At 50.4% G+C, this 22880-nt stretch overlaps 2 protein-coding genes across 2 annotated transcripts in view; one reads left to right on the top strand and one right to left on the bottom strand.

Annotated features, from left to right (window-relative positions):
- Nucleotides 1-53: 53 nt before the first annotated feature.
- On the bottom strand, nt 54-21638 carry GRM6 (glutamate metabotropic receptor 6). Its single transcript, XM_074351431.1, has 13 exons — nt 21620-21638; nt 20609-21065; nt 10620-10671; nt 9798-10406; nt 8478-8694; nt 8106-8241; nt 7298-7452; nt 6050-6190; nt 5747-5947; nt 3849-3994; nt 3135-3758; nt 986-1297; nt 54-251 (listed from the first exon to the last, which is right to left on the bottom strand). Exons 1-13 carry the CDS (start codon nt 21636-21638, stop codon nt 54-56), a joined length of 3267 nt encoding a protein of 1088 aa, XP_074207532.1.
- The window catches only part of LOC105062011 (uncharacterized), a 33154-nt gene continuing 30996 nt past the window's right edge, over nt 20723-22880 (top strand). Inside the window, exon 1 of the mRNA XM_074351430.1 lies at nt 20723-21855. Within this exon, the coding sequence (XP_074207531.1) occupies nt 21823-21855 (33 nt within the window). The 5' untranslated portion in view covers nt 20723-21822. The remainder of the gene's footprint in view (nt 21856-22880) is intronic.

The following is a 22880-nucleotide window of genomic DNA, read 5'->3' as shown; positions in this document are numbered from 1 at the left end:
GAAGGAAACAGCAGAGGAAGGGGAGCAATCGTCTCATTCACCCCCACCACTAGCTACTTGGGGGCCTCTGTGTCCTCTCCCTTGGGTGGGGCCGCCGCGGTGGAGGTGGCCTTGAGGCTCCGCTTCCGCTTCTGCACGTTCTGCTCCGGGTGGAACAGGATGACGTAGGTTTTGGGTACGTAGAGCATGCCGAGGGACACCGACGCGCTCAGGCTTAAGGACACGGTCAGCGTGGTGGTTTGGATGTAGATCTAAGCAGTGGAGGAAGGGACCAGGTGGGACTCAGCCCAGTCCTCTCCCACCCTCCACCTTCCCCCCACAGCCTGGAGGGGAGGCTGTTTCAGTCATGTGAATGGGAATGGGCACTCAGGAAAGGACAGCCGCAAAAGCAAAGGCCCGGTGGCATGATGAAGTGGCGGTCATGGTGTGGCTCTGGTATAGGCAGGAAGGAGGCTGAGTGACACAGGACTGAGTGGGCAAGTGACCAAGGGAAGTGAGAGGTTCATTCACAGAGAGCGAAATGGTCCATATGCCTAAAAAGGGCTAGAGCATGGTAATGAATGAGTGACCATATTCTCCAGTGTATAAATGGATGGATGAACCAAGACTGAGTAAAGGAGCAAGTGGGCAAGCAAAAGGATGACGGGGCAAATAAACAAATGTTCCACATGAATAAATGATTGCATGATGGTCACACACATGGACCAAAAGATTAATGGGTTGGCAGACATAAAGTACTGATTGAATAAAAACAAGTTAACTGATGGTTTAGAAGCATGGATGAACAAAGGAAGAGGGAATGACTAACTGAACAAGCAGAGGGAGCTTGGAAAGACAAGTGAGTGGACAGGTGTTTAAGTGCATGAATGAACCAGCCAGCCGAGCAATCATTCATGTGGCGGCCCAGCTCTTGGAAAATTGAGCCCTTCTGTGCACAGGCAGGAAGCAAACAAGGTGCTGAAACTGACGGGGGACTCCAGATTACCTTTTCGGCTGACTGGGCGGTGCCGAAGAAGATGGGCACAAAGGCCAGCCAGACGATGCACGTGGTGTACATGGTGAAGCCGATGGGCTTGGCCTCGTTGAAGGTCTCGGGCACGCCACGGGCCTTGATGGCGTACACCGTGCATGTGACCATGAGCAGCAGGCTGTAGCCCAGGCAGCCGATGAGGGACAGATCCGACATGTCGCACTTGAGCACCCCTCTGGCCTGCTCCGGGTCCACCGTCCGCTGCTCTTCGTAGTCGATCACGCTGTGTGGGGGCTGGGCCCCCAACCATGCCATCACTCCCACCACCTGCAGGAGCACAGTATTGGGGACCTGCCCAGACTCACCCCTAACCGAGGTTTCTGGGAGATTAGGGTCACATGGAGGCTCCTGGCCTCGTGAGTGGGATGCTCAGACCTGAGAGCCACCATGGAGAGGGGCAGGCTGTCCAGGAGGGGACTGCCTGGGCAAAGGCCTGTGACATGGGCAGGTGGAGAGAAGGGACTGCAGCAGAGGTATGTGCTGGCTGGGCCAGGGGCCTCTGGATGTCCTCTGTCTCTATTTCAACCATTACCAGTGCCATTTACTGAGCCCTGCAAGGTGCAGGGCCTGCAGGAAGAGGCTCTGGAATTGTGACCCTAAACATCTTCTCCACCTCCTGGGAACCCTCTGTTGTGAGGACACAGTGCCAGCTTGCAGGAGGAGTCAGTGCATGCCCCAGGGATTAAGAACCAGGCCCAGCCGAGATGTTCCTTCTCACAGCCTTCCAAGGAGGCAGTACCATGTCCATTCTGTCCGTGTGGAAACACTAGCTTGATCCATTCTAGCAACAGCAAACTTAGTTCCTGGGGACCCCCTTCCTTTCCCAGGTCCAGAGAATTGGTGAACATTTCACATCCATCATGTTGCTAAATAACCTTGTGAAGTTGAAGGTGTGCCTCTTTGAAAAGGTCTGGGGTGTCTGGACAGGGAGGTATAACGTGGGGAGGCCACAGGTGAGCCAGGGGCCCTGAATGGAGTCTAAGCGTCTCTGTCCCGGGGCAAGGGGCACCGTGGGCGTTTCAGGCAGGAAGCAGCAAGGTGCCTCCTGAGCATGGGCGGGGCACTGGGATTCTGGCCCTGGCAGGGGAGCTCAGGCCCTGCCCTGTGCAGGAAGATGGCGGCACCTTCCAGTCGTGGAGAATCGCGTGGACCGAGGCCTGTGGGTGGGAATGACCATATTATATGCAGAGCTGGGTAGGAAGAAGGGCTCGCCTGGAGTGGAGAGTGAGCTGTGTCCAGATGGGATGGGCACAGGCCCTCCACCCGGCCCTGAGAACGGGGCTGGCCCTGCAGTGTCGTACAGTGTCGCACAATGTTGCACACACCTGTCTCTTAGTACCATTTGCACAGAGAACACCCAGTGCTTTCCAGACCCCGGGAGCCATCTCCAGTGCTGCAGTGTGACTATCTCAGAGAACACCCTGAAGGAATTCTGCTTTGGCTGCACCTACAGTGTGAAATTCCGGCCATCCACAGGACCGGATGCCCTGGTCCACAGGAACGTCATTAGACCCTATGCGACTCGTCCAGGTTACCCAGGGATGGGGCAGCAGGAACTCCCTTTACGGAAACAGATGCTCTGCTTGGGAAAAATTCATTAGATTCTCTCTTTGCCCTATTTTTAATTGGGAGCCAAAATGTGGAAGAGCATGTTCAGTTTATGAAAATAATTTCACTGTTTTACATCAAAAAAATCACTGGATGTTTGCTTGCACTCCCCACCTAACTGACCCATTTTCCTTCAAGGACGAAGCAGGAGAAACAGCTGCTGTTAAATGAGTTCTTCTAGTTACAGAAGAACAGTAGCACCCTATCTCCTGGGGCAATTTGTTTTTATTTATTCATTTTAAAATATTTTATTTCTTTAGTTAGTTGTTTTAATGGAGGTACTGGGGATTGAACCCAGGACCTTGTGCATGCTACGCACGTGCTCTACCATTGAGCTATTACCCTCTCCTCTGTTGTTTTTTTTTTTTAAACATAGAGGCCAAAATAGAAAAGAGTGAGTGATTTTTAAAGTGGGGGTCAGTGCCCACCACCCACCTCCCCCAGCTCCATTCTGATCCTCCCACCCCGTCACTCACTTGGGAGCCCGAGGACCCACCTGCACGGAGGTGAGGCTGAAGGTGATGACGAGCTGCGAGGTGGGGCTGATGAAGGGCGGGGGCGTGACCGAGCGCTTCCCTTGCTCGAAGATGCGGTAGATGCGGTTGGTCTTGGTGAGCAAGGCGGAGTAGCTGAGGGTGGTACCCAGGCCGAGGAAGAGCCTGCGGCCGGCGCAGACAGCCGCCCCGGGCTCGGCCACCATGAGGAAGGTGATGGCGTAGATGAGGAAGATGCCGGTGAGGAGGACGTAGCTGAGCTCGCGGCCAGAGGCCCGGACGATGGGCGTGTTGTTGTGTCGCACGAAGGTGGCCACCACCGTGGTGGTGGCCATGATGCCCAGCACGGCCAGGAGGAGGGGCGGGGCCGCCCAGGGCGAGGCCCAGGACAGGCGGACCACGGGCGTGGGGCGGCAGCCCGTGTGGTTGCGCGTGGGCCTCATGTGCCCCGGGCAGGCCTCGCACGTGAACTCGTCCACCTGGAAGCGGTACCCGTCACAGGCCTCGCAGTGCCAACAGCAGGGGACGCCCTTCACCATCTTTTTCCGCTCACCCGGCCCACAGGGGAGGCTGCACTGAGACGCAGGCACCTCGCGGAGGTCTCCCGACCACTGCAGGGCTTCCACCTGGGACAGAGGACACAGGGGTCTGTGACTCCGGCCTCCGGGCAGGTGGGCCCGCCTCCCTGCGCCCGGGGCTCAGGGCGTGCCACTCACATCCAGCCTGAGGGTCTCCGCCCACTGGCCCACGGCCTGGTAGCCGCCACTGCCCGCACTGCCATTGGTCGCCTGATACTGGAAGATGTCGTATCGCCCGGGTGCGTCCCCATTCTCATTGAACATCACAGGGGTTCCTGCACTGCCTGGAAGGAGAGCCTGTCATCCTCAGCTGGTTCTCCAGCCCATCAAAGCCAGCCTCCTGCAGAGGCCACGGCCCAGCCAGGACAAAGGGAGAGCTTACTTAGCAAGCATGTGAAACGGTGCTGAGCGTCAGGGATCATCAGGGAAATGCAAATCAAAACCACAGTGGGTGGAGGGGGCAGGGTAGAGCCCAGTGGTAGAGCCCGTGCTTAGCATGCACAAGGTCCTGGGTTCAATCCCCAGTGCCTCCATTAAAAAATAAATAAATAAACCTAATTCCCTTCCCCTCAAAAAAACAAACCCCACACCTCCTCACAACCACCTAGGATGGCCACTGTCAAAATCAACAGAAAATAAGTGTTGGCAATGGTATGGAGATCTTAAAACCCTGTATTTTGCTGATAGGAATGTAACATGATGCAGTCACTACGGAAAATAATGTGGCGGTTCCTCAAGAAATTAAACACAGAATCACCACACGACCCAGTATCTCCACTTCAGGTATATCCCCAAAGGAAACGAAAGCAGCAACTCAAAGAGATATTTGTACATTTATGTTCACAACAAGCGTTATTCGCGATAGCTTAAACATGGATGAAACTCGTGTCTATCAACGGATGGGTGGATAAGCAAAACGTGGGGTATATGTACAAGAGAATATTATTCCGCCTTGAAAAGGAAAGAAATTCTGACACATTTGACAACATGCATGAACCTGGAGAACTTTGCGTTAAGTGAAATAAGCCAGTCACAAAAGGACAAATGCCGTGTGATTCCACTCATACAGACTAGTCAGATTCATAGAGACAGAAGGTGGCTGCCAGGGGCTGGGGGAAGGGGAAAGGGGGAGTAATTGTTTAATGGGTACACAGTTTCAGTTTTGGACAATGCAGAGTTCTAGCCATTGGCTGTACACCACTAAACTGCTCACTTAAAGAACAGTTAAGCTAGTAAGTATTATGATATGTGTATAGTTACCTCAGTTTAAAAAAAAAAAAAAAAGAAAGCGCGTAACTGTCCAGGCAGAGGACGAGTTCAGGCTTGTACAAAGCTATCAGTCTGAACCATCAGCTTTCTTTCTTTTAGAAGCTTGCTTTACCAGCTTGTAGAGCTGTTCTGGAGTGATATTAAGTCACACTATTTAGCAGAGAGCTTGGCAGAGAAAAGGTGCTCAATATTTGTTGGAAGTGCAGAATTTTTAATTTTCTAAAGGATCGTAATTGAACACAAATGTATCTCTCTCCACAAACCATAGCACAGCTGAGTCCATCTGGGCCTTTTCAGAAGCCCTCATGCTGAGCCCTGCCAGGTCCTCCACTGGTACCAGGGGGAAAGACTCATGCCTCACAGAGCCCGGGGCCTGGCTGGGGAGACACTTGGAAGCCTGAGACTCAAAGTGCGCAGCATGTCCACAGTGCCTTTGCACAATCTGTGCTATGATCCAAGCATGCCCCAAGAGACCAGACGCCTCCAAACTCTGTGATGCAGGGGAGAGTTGTGTGTGACCCTCTGAGAGTCCCAGGCAGAAGGGGTCACAGAGAAGTTCCCTGACACCTGGAATTTGCAGGCTGGGGCAGGGGGAGCTGAAGCCTGGGGAAAGAGTGTTAAAAACTGGTCCCCAGCTCTCAGGCCAGGGCTTCCGCACTATACCCTTCTCCTTTGCCATCCCTTCCATCCTGAGTCATCCCAGGTCCCAAGAACCCCATCCCAGCAGGCTTCCCCTCATTCACTTCAGGGCTCTGGCTCCCACTCACCATTGAAACGTACGGCTCGAATATACTGCAGCAGCGTCCGCCCGTCGGTGGGCTCCATGGCTGGGCACAGGCCTGTGTGCCCAGGGCAGAGAGCCTGGTGCATGCTGTGTAGGGCGTGGGCAATGGCGTACACAGCATCGATCACAAACTGCACCTTCCCCTCCTGCTCGTAGGCAGAGTCCCGGCCGATGCGTTCCTCGCCTGTCCTAGGGATGCCCAGAGGAAGTGCGCCTGGCCCCCAGGTGCCCGACCTGGCCTCCCACCTTCTCCTTCGCCACCCCCGCCACCCTGGACAGCTCTCACCTGTGCATTTGCGGGTGGAATCGTCTGACTGGGTACCTGAGCTGGTCAGTTTGCAGTTAAAATTCTCTTCCCAGAACTCAGCAAACCAGATGTTCCGGCGATTATTCTCCAGGGAGCGAGTCATGAAGTACTGGTCAAACCCTGCAAGAGAGGGAGGGTGGGTGGCAACCATCTGAGCCAGCAACAGCTCACCACCTGTATCCCATCACCACTTGCTCACTTTGTAGCTGGGGGTGTCCATGTGACCAAGTTCTGGCCTGGCCAGTCAGTTCAAAGCCATCTAAGGGTTCCAGGGTAAATTTGCATCCTGATGCAAACTCAGAGCCTCACCACATGAAAGACTTTTATGCTGCCCCTTCTTTCCTGGTTAGAATGCTGCTGTGAAGATGTAATGGGTGGAGCTTCAGCAGCCACTTTGTGAATAAGATACCACAATCATGAAGACATATAACAACCACAGAGGATGGTGGAACAGAAGTGGGGACAGAGCTCAGGGCTCTGAGAACATCATTCACTCACTGCCTCAAACATGAAGTCACCCCTACTTTCAGACCTCTTGTCTTGTGATGAAATGCTTTTATTGTTAGAACCACTCCCAGTCTAGTTTGTCGCCTGCAACTGAATGCATTCTAAGGGAAAGAAAGAGTATGAGGGTAGGTGTACACCCCCAAAAGGCTGGAGCCCCCGGAGGTCAGGGCTTAGCCTTTAAAAGTGTTTGCTTTGTAAAACAGCCCTGAAACACCTTATCAAGGAGCCTTCAGTCTAGCCTTTGGGAAAACAAGCAATCCTGTTCTAAAGTGAACATCTTTCCTGCATTTTCCCACATATTCACAGGCAGGATGGTGGAGGAGGGGAGGAAAGGCAGGCCTCATCATTTGATCAGCGGGACATTATGTCCCACATCCATGGTTTCTCTTCTTCTCACACCTACCCTCAAATTACAATACCTCTGCCAGAACCAGGAATACAGGCATTGCATTAAAACAAAATTAAACAAACCAACAAAACCTAATAATTCTTCAGCCTGTATAGTGGGATGTGCATTTCCTCATTTGCCAACTCATTCAAACACTGCTTGGAGGGGTGGAATCACAGAATCTCAGAATTCTAGAATCTGGGAATCCTAGAAGGGACCTGGCTCATGGTACAATTTTACGAAAGGGGGAAATGAGCACCTTCAAGAGGGGATCGTGGGGAAGGACAAGCATGGGTGGGAGATGCACTGGGGGAGGGCATTCCCATCCTCACCATCGATGGAGGCCCTTTTGGGCAGGATGGTGATAGCCCCCACGGCCACATCCTCCAGGTTCAGGACAGGTGAGATCTTGGCTCCCCAGCTGTCTGAGCCAACCCACAGGAAGTGGCCGGTCAGGTTGGCCTGGCGTGCAGCCTCCAGGACCCTCCTGGTAAGAACAGCGTGAGAGTGAGTAAGGGCTGAGATCCTCCTCCAACTTACTTCTGATCACTTCTCAGTTTTCTCTCTCCATCTACCCCATTCCGCATCATTCATCATACCCTTATTTATCAGGAAAAGAAGGATGTAGGGTGTTTAAGACACTTGCCCTGAGTTTCTCAAGTAGTAAAGTATCCAGCCAGGCTCTCACCCCAGTCCCGCCCTCTTGTTCTGTGTACTGTAGCCACTTCCTGCTGCCTGGAGCAAGGGACTCCTTTCTTTTGCTAGAGCTCAGGCCAGGGTCTGTGGCCTACTGCTGACACCCTCCTGCCACTGGGAGTCCTTCCCTGACAGCTCATTTCCTGCACTTACTGTGCCCGCCAGTCTCTCCCCCACTGGGAATGATAAAAGCAGATATGTATTCTTGTGTGTTTCTCTGGCTAGGCTTGGAGCATCTCCACCCAGACTAGGCCTGGTTCATTTCTGGGGTCCCCAGACAGATGGCAGTGGGAAAGGTGTGTAGGGGCAGGAATATGGGGGCAGCTGAAAGAGGGAAAGGGAGGAAAGGAGAACTGATGTGGCTGGAATGTGTGAGAAGAGGTGGTGGGGCCTTCAAGGAGAGCTTCTGAAGAGCATGGTGACTGAACGTGCCATCCATCCCACCTGATATCATCCTCGTTGGCAAAGATAATGATGCCCCGGGCGTTGGGTGTCTCCATGAGTCTCCTGATTACTTTATTGAATTCTCCAGGCTTCGGTTCCCTGGGAATCTTGATGGATTGAGCAATACAGACCCCCCCTGGGTGTCGGAGATGTCAAAGTCAGCTCTGGTCCCACCCATTCACCCACCGGGGCCGCCACTGCGCGTGACTGTGGCAGGGGCTGAGTCCTCCAAAGGAAAAGGGCACCAGCCCACAGCAGGCACCATGCAGGCTCCCCCTCATGGAGCCAGTGTCCCATCTCACAGCTTATGCCCTGTCTGATGGCCCCTCTGTAGGCTCCTTCATGCCTCAGAACCCCCTGCCCCCAGCTCACCAGCCTCTCGGGAGATCTGCACAAAGGCCTCCACCCCGCTCTCGCCATAGTTGCCCTCTGAGGCCAGCGTGGACACGTAGTTCCATCCCAGTGCCCGCACGATGTCCACCATGGCCTGGGCCTGGTAGGAGTCAGGTGGCACCACGCGGGAGAAGAAGTCGTAGCGTGTGGAGTCGCTGAGCTCAGGGGCTGTGGAAGCGTAGCTGATCTGGGGTATCTGGAGTGGGGAAGGACACCTGGGCTGTGGATGGAGGGTCAGTGACCCCAGGGAGGGAAGGTAGTGAGAACCCAGGACTCAGGGTGGGGAGCATGGAAGTTTGGGGTTATGGTACTGGGGGCAAGCTAAAACAGCCACGTGGAGAGGCTGGAAGGTGTGGAGAAGGATCTGCATTTTGTGAATGGGTCTGACAGAATACAGGAGGTAGGAGGGTCTAGAGGAGAGGGCCGGGCCACCACATGCGGTTGCATGGGGCATGTCCCAGGCAGTAGGGAAGTGGGGGGTTCCAGTCCAGATTGTGGCCAATGCAGCCGCTAGGCATAGGCTGCATCTGCCTGGGAAAAGGGACAACTGTCAGCCCCAGGGGAAGACGCGTTTCCCTCATTCACACAAAGGGGTGGTCCGTGCAGGTGGGCGGCAGCCCCTGCAGGGGCAGAGCAGGCAGGAGAGCGGGGGAGGGGATGTCTGATGGAAGGCTGTGTCTGGCCAAATGAAAGGGCCTGTTTGGAACTGGGTTTATCTGTGTGCATTAGAGTGATTAACAGCGGGGATTACGGCTGAGCTGATCCGGGAGAAGGGGGTGGGGTGGGGCTGGGGGCAGTAAGTGTGAAAGAAGAGCGGAGAATGGCGGCAGAAAAGCCAAGAAGAGAGAGGCTAGCAGAGAAGAGGGGTGAATCCCTCGGGTTAGAGAAAGACACGCTCACCACCTTGCTCCCTTTTGGGAGCAAGTGGGAGCTGAGGTGAAAATCAGAGAGGGCGGAGGCTCTGGAAGAACCTGGCTGGAGCTTGTCTTGAGGGGTTAGGGAGGTTTGAAGCGGGACACAGAGAAAGGGTGGAGCATGAGACATTATGGAAAGGGGAGGGGACCAGCAGAAGGAAAGAGGGAAGGAGGAAGGGGGAACAGAGAGAGACAGAGGGACAGGAAGACCGGGGACTCGAGAGAGACACTTTAATCTTCAGAACAACCATCCCAGACAGACTTGGGTCTGGCCCAGGGGACAGGGTTTCCTTGTGAATTAGTGTGATTCTTCCCGGGAGACCAGACCTCGGCCACCCCCCGGGCAAGGGGGACAGGAGAGAGACTCCGGACCTCGAGCCCTCACCGCAAACAGGCGCAGCACGTTGGCGACCATGATGGAGACGGAGCTGGCCGAGGCTCCCACGACGGCCACCACGCGCTCGGGGGGCGCGGCGCGCAGCGGCGGGGCGCCGCCGGGACAGCGCACGGCCGCCTCGTCGCCGTCGCCGCGGCCGCGGATCAGCGCCTGCACGAAGCTCAGCGCCTGCTCCAGCGCGTACGTGTCCCGCGAGCAGGTGTCGAGCAGCCGCGCGCCCAGGCGCACGCCGGGCAGCAGCGCGGGGTCGGCGTTCACGCGGTCCAGCGCGTACAGCATGGCCTCGAGCCGGTGCACGCCCTGCTCCTTCTTCAGCGGCCCGCACGCCCGGCCCGCCGCGCCCCGCGCGTGCACCGGGAACAGGCCGCCCAGCGTCAGGCCGCCCGCCAGGCGCACCGAGCCCGCGCCGCCCGCCACGCCCGCCTGCGCCAGCGCCAGCAGCGGCGCCAGCAGCGCCGGCAGCCCCGCCATCGGCCCGCGGGGCTGCGGGGGAGAGCGGGGCCGGAGCACGCGCTGAGCTCCTGGCGGAGGAAGCCCCCGAGGCTCGAGGCTCGGGGAGAGCGCAGGCGAGCAATAAATAAACGTGGGCCGAGCCAGCTGGAGAAGAGACGGGGAGAGGGGGTCAACTCAGCCAGCCTTCCCAGGCCGCCTGGCTCTGCCACCTTCTGAGCCCCATCACCCGGGCCCCCCTGCCCGACCACTGTCTCCGCCGCTCCATCCTGCTCCCTCCCCTCCCCGACAGCCCCCGGCTTCGCTTCCTTCAGGCGCACCCCCAGTGCACACCTGGGCACCATTCGTGGCCACACTCACCTGCGCCAGCCGCTGTCGGTTCAGGACAGCGCAGTGACAGATCCAGAGCGCCCTGAGGGAGAGAGGATTTAAGGATTCTGGGGAAGGGATGAGAGGCCGCCCTGAGGGCGGAGACCCCTCCTGAGCAAGGGGTGTGCGCAGAACTGGCCCTCTCCATATCTCCTTTCGCTCCCTCTCCTTCTCCCTGGGTCCGTTTCTTTCCTGTCTTTGGATGTGTGTCTGACACCCATACTCTGTCCTTCTCTGTCTCCTGGTCTCTCTCTGTCTCTGACTTTCTCTACCCACCCTCTTCTTTTTATCTCTCTTCTCTTTCTCTGTCAGTGTCTCTTTCTCTCACTGTCTCTCTGTCTCTTACCCTTTTTCTGTCTCTCCTCTCTTTTCTGGCCACCAGTGTCTTGGCTCCAGCTACCTAAGGTACTTCTCAACTTTCCCCTTGCAAAACCCTGCAGGAAACCAGTGAGTGGAGGGAGGAAGGAGCACAGGATGAGCGAACTGAATGCCCTCGGACGGGAGAAGGGAGAACAGGGCTGAGCACGAAGGAGGCGTCAGCAAGCAGACTTTTAATATTAGCAAGGACTCTGCTTAACACAAGCACAACCTCGCAGAGAAGAGACTGCTACCATCAGCCCCATTTTGCAGATGGGGAAATGGAGACCTCAGGGAGTTAAGTGACTCACCCAAGGTCACACAGTTGACATGTGTCAGTATCAGGATTTGTACCCAGGTTGGTGGGAGACGACGAGCTCTCACTGCCTTTGAAAGAGGGCAGGGACAGGGCTGACTCACCCTGCAGCTCCCACCCCCACCTCTTGCATCGGATGATGGAGCCCTGAGGAATTGCTCTTCTAGTCGTGTAGAAACATTTCCTGGGCGCTGGGGTCTGAAGCAGTGAAGAGCCCTGGGAGGCTCCCTGTACCTGAGTTTCCCCATCTCATGTTTCAGGCCAAGATGAGGGGGACTGGCCAAAAGATACTCTTACCATCACCCCCACCTAGGGCCCTGGATTTGCCTTTCTGATGCTGAGAGCGAAGTGCATCCTGGAGACAGGTGGTGAGCTCCCAGCCCCAGGGATTAGCAGGCCCGTGCTAAGGGGGCCTGAGCCGGCTTGGGCTCCATTAGAGAGGGCGGATTAGGGCGGCCGTGGGGATTTGGGCAAAGCTGGCAGAGGGTGCAAACAAAAGCCATGTCGCCCTTCTCTCTTCCCTCACCACATCCAAAGCCCCCGCGGGTCTCTGTTTTCAGAAATGCCCAGGCACCTGTCCTTGGCAGAAGCCATGCATCAGGAGGTCCGGCTTGGCCTTTACCCACTTTACAAGTGGGAAAGGATGGGCCACCAGCTAAGTGTCCCATCCACTGCCCTAATCCACCCTCTCTAACGGAGCCCAAGCTTGACATTGCAAAGGTCACTTTTTGACCTTTTATGGTCAGCCTGGAAATTGTCATGGTGCCTGTGGATGTGCCATGAAGCTCAAGGTCTGCTGGAAGTCGAATCTTCCGCCATCTTGGTTCTAACCAATTACATTTCTCAGTTGCTGTGTCATTATTTTCATGGTTGTGCCCTGCCCCGTTCCTCCTATCTCACCAGCGTTACACAAGCATTAGGGTAAGTTACAGAGCTGGGATAGTAAAGCCAAGTCAGGCTAACTTGGAACTAGGCTATTACCCCCTGGGTTATGCAGGTGACAGCAGTTGGTGTGCATCTTTCTAACCATGCATTCCTCCCCTCTTGTAATCTTGACAGAAAGGGAAGAGAGTGTTACAGAAATTACAATTTGTTTATTTTGAATATGTGGTTTTTTTGGTTCTTGGGGAATTCCGACTCCGGAATTCCTCTGGAAGCAAGAGTCTCTCACCACATCTATTAATTTGCTAGGGCTGCCATAACAGAGCACCACAGATTTAGTGACTTAAACAACAGGCTTTATTGTCTCACAGTTCTGGAGCCTGGAAGTCTGAAATCAAGGCGTCAGCAGGGTTGGTTCCTCCTGGGGGCGGTGAGGGAAGGCTCTGCCCCATCCTCTCCCCTTGGCTTCTAGATGGCTATCTTCTCCCTGTGTCTCCACATCGTCTTCCATCTGTATGTCCCAATCTGCTTCTTATAAAGACGCCAGTCATGCTGGATTAGGGCCCGCCCTTATGACTTAACTTCCCCTTGATTACCTCTGTAAAGACCTGTCTCCAAATAAAGTCACATTCTAAGGTATTGGAGATTAGGGCTTCAATATATGAATTTGGTGGGAGGGGGACACAAATCAGCTCATAACGCATCAAAAAACTTTGCAAATGAGCTTTCTCCCAAGGCTGCCAGCCCTTTGCTTTGGGATAATAATAACTCATCACACGGGTTATGAGGTGAGTGGAGGCAGCCTGAGCTGAGGATCTGACACTGTGGACTCAGTAATGTTATTCAGGTATGATATATATTTGAGCAACTGTCCATTTTCAAGGGCCTATTTGCTAAATATTAGGGTATTCTTTGAGAGATACTGCCTAATTGTTGCTGTTTTTAATAGCAAAGTCTTTAACCAGAATACCCATTTTCTTCAAAATTAAGAGAAATCAAAGTGAAGGAAGCCATAGAATGAATCTGAGGGACGTTATCTTACATGTAGTGTGGAACAGGGGTCAAGAAAAAATTTTTTTATTTAATGGAACTTAGATTTAATGGAATTTTCTCCATAACACACATTGTCAGGGTATGATCATAGCAAACAACTTTTTCTTAATTGAAGTAGAGTTGATTTACAATGTCATGTTAGTTTCTGGTTACAGCAAAGTGATTCGGATATATACATACATATATGTATACATATGTGTATATATATGTATATATATTCTATTTCATATTCTTTTCCATTATGGTTTATTATAGGATGTTGCATATAGTTTCCTGTGCTCTGCAGTAGGATCTTGTTGTTTATTTTATCTAGTAGTTTGTATCTGCTAATCCCAAACTCCTGATTTATCCCTCCCCGACCCCCTTTCATAACCATAAGTTTGTTATATGCTGTGAGTCTGGCAAACAACTTTTTTTTAAGAGCCATATGATAGGCCCCCTCGCCAATCTGGTCAAGTCCTAATCCCCAGGGCCTGTGAATGTTACCTTATACGGCAGAGAGAACTTTGCAGATGTGATTAAATTAAGGATTTTGAGATGAAGAGATGACCCTAGATTAACCTGGTGGGCCCCATGTATTCACAAAAGTCTTTATGAGAGAGAAGGCAGTGTGAAGATGGAAGCAGGGAGAGATCTGAAATACTCAGCGCTTGCTCTGAAGATGCAGAAAGGAGCCACAAGCCCAGGAACGCGGCCCCAAGACCTGGAACAGACAAGGAAACGGATGGTCCCCTAGAGCCTCCAGGTCTGCAGGTCTGCTGGCACCTTGATTTTGACCCAGTGAAATTGATTTTAGAGCACTGTGAGCAAATACGCTTGTGTTGTTTTAAATAACCAAATTTGTGGCGATTTGTTACAGCAGCGCTAGAAAACTAACACAGTCCGGTTGATAAGTATTTCCAGCCTCGCAGGCCGTCCAGTCTCTGCTGCAGTGATTCAACTGTGCTGCTGTGGCAGGAGAGGTCATGGCCGAGCTCCGGGGCCAGCCTCAGGGACGGGGCCAGGCGGGCACGCAGGCCCTAGCCGCTTCTGTGAATGGGATTCCCGTTCTTAGTAGCAACTTAGGTCAGGAACCCCAACCAGTAGGTTTGATTTGGGGTCTGTTGGACCAGCTGGAGGCCGAGAGAGAGAGAGAAAGGGGGGGGGGCGGGGAGAGAGAGAGAGAGAGAGAGAGGGAACATATCCTATTAAGAAAGGTGAAAGTACTCTGGATAAGGGTTGATGCCACTGAGTTAGGAAGACCACGCAGAAGTGTTTCTGAGAGAGAAAGCAGGGGGCCACGATGAACTAGGAGAGATTATGGGAGTCGAAGGAGTATGGGAAACAGTCCTGTTTTCTGCAACCGTATGCTCTCAGCTGTGTTGGTTTACCTGCATTCAGATCCCCTTACATGAACTGTAAAATTTATCTTATTTCGTTTTTTAAATTGAAGTACAGTCAGAATGCGTCAATTTCTGGTGCACAGCACAATGTCCCAGTCATGCATATACATACATAGATTCGTTTTCACATTCTTTTTCATTAAAGGTTGTTGCAAGATATTGAATATACTTCCCTGTACTATACAGAAGTAATTTTTTAAATCTATTTTTATATAGAGTGTTTATCACTTGCAGCCTCAAACTCCCAGATTTATGCTTTCCTACCCCCTTTCCCCCTGGTAACCGTAAGATTGTTTACTATGTCTGCGAGTCTTTCTGTTTTGTAGATGAGTTCATTAGTGTCCTCTTTTTTCTTTTTCTTTTCTTTTTTTGAGATTCCACATATGACTGGTATCATATGGTATTTTTCTTTCTCTTTCTGGCTTATTGAAGTGTAAAATATTAATGTGCCGGGGGAAAAAATTCTCACACAAACCAAGACAACTTGCCCATCACACCGGACTAATCCATCATGCAGAAGTACGCATTGCAGCAGCACGTACTCTTCCCAAAAAGATTCAGAATATAAAAAAAGAAAACATCTTACAATATGTTTTATGAGACTAATCCATCATGAGGACCAGAAAGAAAATTTCCAGCCAAACCAAGAAGCACAGATACAAAAATCCTTGTCAAAACATTTGCAAAATGAAGAACATAAAAACATCAAAATCAAGTCTGTTGTGTCCCAGAAATGCACTTTAGTAGATTAGCGATTTAGGAAATTTATTAATGTAATTCACTGCATTAACAGATTAAAGGAAAAAAACCCATGATTATCTAAATGGATGCAGAAAAACATTTGCAATCATGCAATATTCATTCATAATTTCAAAAACTTAGCAATCTAAGGATTGTCTTTAACCTGATCAAGTTATCTACTGACAGCCTCCAGAAGATACTGTATTCAGAGATAAGTCATTTCAAGCATTTATTTCCCTTAAAACCAGAGCAAAACAATCCAGTTGATCCTTAACAATGTGGGGTTTAGGGACACTGACCCTCTTCACAGTCAAAAATCCATGTATAACTTAGAGCCAACCTTCCATAACCATGGATTTGCACCCACAGAGTCAATCAACCGTGGATTCTGTATGAATTCGTTGATTTAAAAAATTGGTGTATAAGTGGACCCATGCAGTTTAAAGCTGTGTTGTTTCTAAGTGTCAACTATAATTCCCATGACCACTCCCTCTAGGGGGCGCTAGTCAGAGCCAAGAGAAATAAACGTAATGACTGAATTAAAATGAACAACTCTATCTCAACAAATCTGGAAAAAAATGCTAAAGAAAATACAATTTAAAGAGATTCCAATGAAAAAAGTATGTCCACAACTCTTATCGTTTGGTGTGTGGTTGCCTACTGTATTAAGGATTCTGCAGAGAAACAGAACATGAATAAGTTAGAAGGAATCAGCTCATGTGACTGTGGAGGCTGAGAAGTCTCAGATCTACAGTCGACAAGCTGGGGGCCTGGGAAGGCTGATGGTGTCATTCCAGTCCGAGTCCAAAGGCTTGAGAACTGGGAGAGCCCATGGTGTAAATTCCAGAACAAAAGCCAGAGGCTCAAGATCCAAAAAGAACCAATGTTTCAGTTTGAATCTGAAGGCAGGGAAAAGACCAACGCTCCAGTTTAAGGCAGTCAGGAGGCGTTCCCTGTTACTCGGAAAAGAATTAGACTTTTCTTTCTACCCAGGCCTTCAACTGATTGCCCAAGGTCCACTTACATCATGCAGGGCAATCTGCATTGTTCAGTCTACCAATTCAAATGTTAATCTCAAAAAATGTTAATTTCATCCAGAAACACCTTCACAGGCAGACATAGCCAGAATAACGTGTGACCAGGTACCCGGGCATCCCATAGCCCATTCAGGTTGAAACAATGAATTAATCACAACAAGCCTACCTTCTGTCAACTTGGCCCCCACAGGCAGCTCTTTAAACCACACTCGATCTCTACGTAAAGACAATAACAAGCTCATACTTCCACCCGACATAATAACAACTATCCTGCCTCCAACCCCAAACTCACTAATCTCTTCCCCAGAAGAGGCGGTAACAACCTTGAGTGATGCTTCCTCTTCTCCTTGATATCCTGTGTTACAGAAACCTGAATCCTGTGGAGAGACCAAGTGACACTCGGAGGGTTGGAGAACTCGGGTTTATTATACCAATGAGCCCAGAGGAGTTAACACTCCAAGCTCTGGACCCCGTCTGTAGGTTTACACAGGCTTTAAGGTTTCAGTTAAGTTCATACCATATGCAAATGAGGTGTTAGGAGTGGACCAATCAGGAGTGAGCTTTTGGGAACAAATGGAATTTTAGGGCTAAGTTCCATTTTCCTAGAAGCAAACTGTTTTACAGAAGTGCAAAAGTGGGAAGGCAGTGGCCCTGGCTGGGAGGTCTTGCTGGTCCCTTTGTGGATTTTGCCCCTTCAACTGAAATATTATGATGTCAAGTTAACAATACTTAAATACTACAATATGAAATCAGTACATCTTATGTTACATTATAAGAGAATAAGAGAAGAAAACAAAGATTATAAACAAGCATGTTCATCATGAGACAATGAACTCATGATAGGACATGTCCTATCTCATGTCATGTCCTCATGTCTATAACCAGTCACATGGTCATAGCTGGTATTTATAACCACCTTCTTCCACTACCTATTTTGTATTCCCTTTGCCTTCAGCAAGCACCTCAGCTGGTCACAGTTTTTGGCCTGGTTGGATGATCTAAACCTTCATTCCTGAAGGGCCTGGGCCATTAGTAATCCTGCCTGGATTGGGTTGGTATAGTTTTCCGCTGACCTTAATCACAGGGCATGGTAATACTAAAGATGCCCTAAGAGAGCGCTGGTATTCCAGACATGCTCTTCCTCACCTCCACTGTGAGTTACAGTCCAGTTTCCCCTTGGTATTAAGCATCACTCACCCCAGCCAACATTGTACGTCTCCTTTGCCTGTTGACTCAGAGACATGAGGAGCCCAAAGTGGTTCTCTTAATTTCCAGTTCAGTGAAATCATTGTTGTGTCTTCTGGTGGAAGTTTTCTTCTCTCTGGAACTAAGACCTCTAGGCTAGCAAAATGTAGCTTTGCAGGAATAAGAAGCAAAAGTATTACTAGTGGGTTTCTAGGAGTAAGAGCTGGGGAGGGTACCACTATTTCCCATTTCCAACCCTTGATTCTTGGACCCATGAATTCTGGCTGTGGGAGAAACAGAACCATATACTGGAGGCTGATTCAGAGCATATACAGCCTTATGGAGAAACTTGCCCCAGCCTTGCAAGGTATTGCCACCTAGTTCGCAATGTAATTAGGTCTTCAAAAGGCCATTCCACTATCCTGTCAAGCCAACTGCTTCAGGATTGTAGAAAATACGGTAAGACCAATGAATTCCATAAGCATGGGCCCCTTGCCACACTTCATTTGCTGTGAAGTGAGTTCTTCAATCACAAACAATGCTGTGTGGAATAACATGACAGCAGATAAGGTGTCAGTTTGCCACCACGTAGCTGCCTGGGCACCACGGGAATGGTATTCTACCAAGGACTCAGGGTTGGCCTCGACTGCTGGCAGATTGGACATCCAGCCATGATCATAGTCAGGTTGGCCTTGGTGAGTGTAAGTCCATGTGACTGAGCCCATGCATAACTCCCACCTTTGCTACCATGGGGACTCTGTTCATGAGCCTATTGCGCAGTGACAGAGGTGGCTAGGGAAAGATGCTGACTGGTGTTCACAGAACAGGCTATCCTAGCTACTTGATTATTAAAAGTCTCCTCTGATGAAGTGACCCTTTGGTGTGAATTCACATAGGACACAAATATCTTCACATTTCTGGCCCATTCAGAGAAGACTATCCATGTCTCTCTTCCCAAGATTTCCTTATCACCAATTTTCCAGTTATGTTCCTTCCAATTCCCTGATCATCCAGCCAAATGAATGGCCACAGCTCATGATATATAATTACACCTCTGACCTTTTTCCTTCCAAGCAAAGTGAACAACAAGGAGTGTTGCAGCAAGGTGTGTTACAGCTCAGCTGTGACAGCAACCTGAATCCAGGCGAGAGACCAAGCAGTACTCTGAGAGTTGGAGAACTCAGGTTTATTATGCGAGCAGGCCCAGAATAGTTAACACTCCAAGCTCTGGACCCCATCTGTAAGTTTACATTGGCTTTTATAGGCTGCCAGTCTACACTTTGCAACATCATATGGAAATAAGGTGTAACAATAGTTGACTAATTAGGAACGAGCTTTGTAGAAATGGACAAATCAGGAGTGATAGAAATGGACCAATCAGGAGTTAGCTCAGGGAACCAATAAAATCTTAGGGATAAGTTTCCTTTTTTAAAGTAAGCCATTTCAGAGGCAAAAAGTGAGATAATGCCACTGGGCCAGGGAACCGGATGGTGCTGGCAGGAGAGTAATGGCCCTGCCTGGAGGTCCTGCTGGTCTTTTTCATGGGGCTTCCCACTTCAGGGGCACTCCTCAAGGTTCTTCCCATGGGGAGGATTTCCCTCCACTAGTGTCCTTCGGGGGTGCCCTAAAATGGAGTACCACATCTAAAAGAAACCTCTGCCAAATTCCCTTGTTTCTCCTGGACTTACCTCTGTATTTCCAAACTAAATAAAACAAAAGCAAAAGTAAGCTTATGCTGCTACTTTTTCTTACTTTGATATATTAAATATTGGCAATATTTTCTCGATTTCATTTATTGATTTTTTTAACTTGGGAAATATTTGGTAGAAGGGTTAGGAAGTACAACTTGGTTTCCTTCTTTGTAGAACGCAGAAAGTACTAGTAACTAGCTATAGGTTTGTTGTGAGAATTAAATGAGCTAAAGTATATAGTCAAATTTCTTCTGTATAGCACAGAGAACTGTATTCAACATCTTGTAATAACCTCTAATGAAAACGAATATACGTATGTGCATGACTGGGATATTGTGCTGTGCACCAGATATGGTTACTATGTTTCAGTTTTTAAAAAAATGCATGCAGGAGAATGGTTACCACTGGTGTCTGTGAAGGGGGGGCGAGGGAGGTGCTGAGGGTGGAAACAAGAATGGAGATAACAAAAAATAATGATGATAATGATATAATAATGTCTAGTACTTGTATAGTGTTTACAATTTTCTAGTGTTCTAAGTGCTTTTTATTAGAACTAATTTCTCACATCGGGCCAGACCTCATTTTTTTTTTTTTTTTTTGGTGAGGGGAGGTAATTAGGTTTACTTATTTGTTTATTCTTGGAGGAAGTACTTGGGATTGAACCGAGGACCTCATGCATGCTAAGCAAGCGCTCTACCATTTGAGCTATACCCTCCCCTCAGTGGTGGATATTTTTAAAAGCGTTCATTCCACACTTACTGAGTACGTATTATTTGATATGTACAGTGTCAGACACTGAGGATGCAGTTGTACAGAAGGGAATTACAGTCAATATCGGAAGACAAGCCTTACAATTTAAAGGAACCCTTTTAAAAAGAAGTAATGAGTGTCATGAAAAGGGTAATACTGAGTCTATGCTTTTGTTTTAACCCAATGGTGCGGGCCAGTTAAAATATATGTCTCTTATTACAGGCTACAAAATGTAGACATAATTTTTTAAAATTCAAAAATCTGTTAAATTGATTCTAACGGTTCTTTGATCAACCAAGAATAAGCAGTAGTGAGAGGCTAGTCTTCCACGTTTTTGTATTACATACTTACTTTTCCCTTTTACTATCATTGTCATCATAATTATTAATTAAAAGGTGTACGAGGGGATACGTGGTTACAGCAGGGGCTGGAAGACTTCAGCCTCCTTGGGCTTCCAGCAAGAACGCGTTCTCTGGCGTTCCCGCATTGGCCCTTCGCGGACACCGTAGGGGGCCGTGCCATGGAGACGGCTGGGAAATAGAGTTCGAAAGGAAAAGCGCCACGGGTCTTCTGTGCGCAGGCGCACCGGCGCCCGGAGGCCTGGTGGCGGCGGCCCCAGACATCCCCGCGCTGGGTGTTCCGCTTTCCTGCGGTGCGGTCCGCCGCGTCCCGTGCCCGTCCCGGCGCGCCCAGGTACAGATGCCGGGGAGAGCGGGCCCGGGATGTGCGGCTCCCGCGGCGGGCGGGCCGGGACGGAGGGAGCGCCAGCCGAGCCCCAGCGCCGGGCGTCCGAGCCCAGGCGGCCTCGGCAGGTGGACGCGGCCCGGGGAGGGGGCGTTGCCCCGTCAGGAGCCCCCGCTCGACCCGCTGCCTCCGCCTCCGCCTCCGCCCCCGCCCAGGCTCCCGGAGAGACGCTCTCCAAAGAGAGGTTGCGGGGGGCTGTGTCTTGTCTCCGGGCTGGCGAGCCTGGGGCGGCTTTCGGCTCTTGACGTCTGTTGGTCTCCCCCTCCGGAGTTCAAACTTTCTGTTATGTTTCTCCGTTTCTGCCAACCGTGCTTTTCCGCATTGCTCTCCCACAGTGAATCCTAAGTGATTTAATTATTTTCTTTTTTATTTGGAATAATTTTGTCCGCTTGCAAAGTTACTTCCCTTTTCTCCAAATTTTAAAGTCATTTCTAGCCAACGAAGCTGTTTCTTCTCAGTTTTGTAATTTTGTGGGGGTGGGGAAGGGAAGGTGGGTAGGAAATACTTCCTTTTACATTTAAGGAGCTTTGATAAGGGAAGCACAGCTTCCAAGAGGAAGAGAAGAGAGGACTAATTTTTGGTTGGCTACTCCTGAAAAGGACACCAGTTCTTCAAGTGACACTTAAAGAATTACTGTAATCATAACTATAATTATTATAGCTCAAAATACCTAAATGCAGGTGTGTGGAATATTTATGTCATTTCTAAGATCTTTGTGAGCCCAGCATGGCTGCCCTTTACATTGTTAATGTACATCAGAGAGTTTTAATCCCTCAGTTGGATTCGTCTTTACTCGTAAACCACTGGCTGAAAGGGAGGAGGCCCAGTGATTGGAGGTCTGCTTACTGCCCACCCCTGCTTTCGGTGGTCATGCCTAGGCCTCTCCGACTCAGGAATGCCTGGGCTTCCAGGTTCCCTCTTACTTCCCTCTGCAGGTTGCTCGTGTGGAGATTATTCTAACCAGGTCTAACCCTAATCGGGGAGGAAGTGCAAACAGGATTGTAGCGACCTCACAGTTTCTTTCTCCGTTTCACGTGCCTTCTCCAGGAGGGAGAAATGGCCACGAGGCTGCTGCCATTCCAGGCTCTGGTGAGTGCAGGCTTCTCTCTTGAACTGTCCTTGGGGTTCAGAGGTGGATGGGGCTTGATTGCTTGTTGAGCTTTTCCAGGTAATGAAGCCCGCTAAGGGGCCTGAGGGCTTGATAGGCGAGGAGCTCCCGAAAGGGGTTCCCCTTGCCTCAGGGCCAGTCACATTGTGAATTCTCCACTTAACTCAGTGATCACCCAGCTAATCACCCACTGGGGATCCGGTGCCTCTGAGGAAACTCAACTGTTACCCACATTTGGGTGAAGTGGAGATCAACATGTTAACAGTGCTTGTTGACTAGGAAGTGAATGGGCCCTCAGGCCCCATGCCGGTGCCACACCCAGAGCTTTGTGAGGGATCCAGGTCTGTTTTTGCGCTGTATGGGGCAGAGACATTTTAATGACATAAAAGAGTCAAATCTTTCCTTAACACTAGGAAATCAAAGAGGAACGGCATTCCTGAGGACCAGTCAACCCCAGTAATACTTGGTAAGGGTCCAGTGATTTTCTAGGAAGATCCTAGAAGGAAGACCAGTGAATCAGCAGGTGTGGTCGGGGGTACTGTCTACTATTTTTTTGTTGTTGTTTGGCACGCACAAGCAGGACCAGGCTCACACAGATGGTGAAAGGAAAAGAAGTCACAGTGTGGGCAGTGGTTTTCAGGGCCAGACTCAGGGGAATCGAGCTTTTCCTGAGGTGGGAAGCCTCCAGTCCACGGTGATTTCTTCCCTTCTTTGCCCATTCATGGCACTAGAGGAAATATAATCAAAAACATTATCTCTTCCCAAACCAGAAAACCTCTCCACAAAGGTAGGAGGGAAGGAAAACGCTTTTTTTTACCGAATAAACATTAAGCCAGAATGTAACGTGCGTCACAGGCAGTCCACTAAAGAGACTGCAGAGACAGAAAGCCCGCTGTCACTTAGCTCAGTGTTATGACCCAGTTTTGCAATTTGGAAACTTGTCAGGTGACAAGTTAGGCCCGTCTTCTCCCAGGAAATGGGGAGGTTGGCACATTCAAAGAATTGG

This window comes from Camelus bactrianus, chromosome 22 (genome assembly GCF_048773025.1).
Source record: "Camelus bactrianus isolate YW-2024 breed Bactrian camel chromosome 22, ASM4877302v1, whole genome shotgun sequence".
Lineage (NCBI taxonomy): Eukaryota > Metazoa > Chordata > Mammalia > Artiodactyla > Camelidae > Camelus > Camelus bactrianus.
The sequence above is the reverse complement of the archived record's forward strand: the minus strand, read 5'-3'. Positions and strand labels throughout refer to the sequence as shown.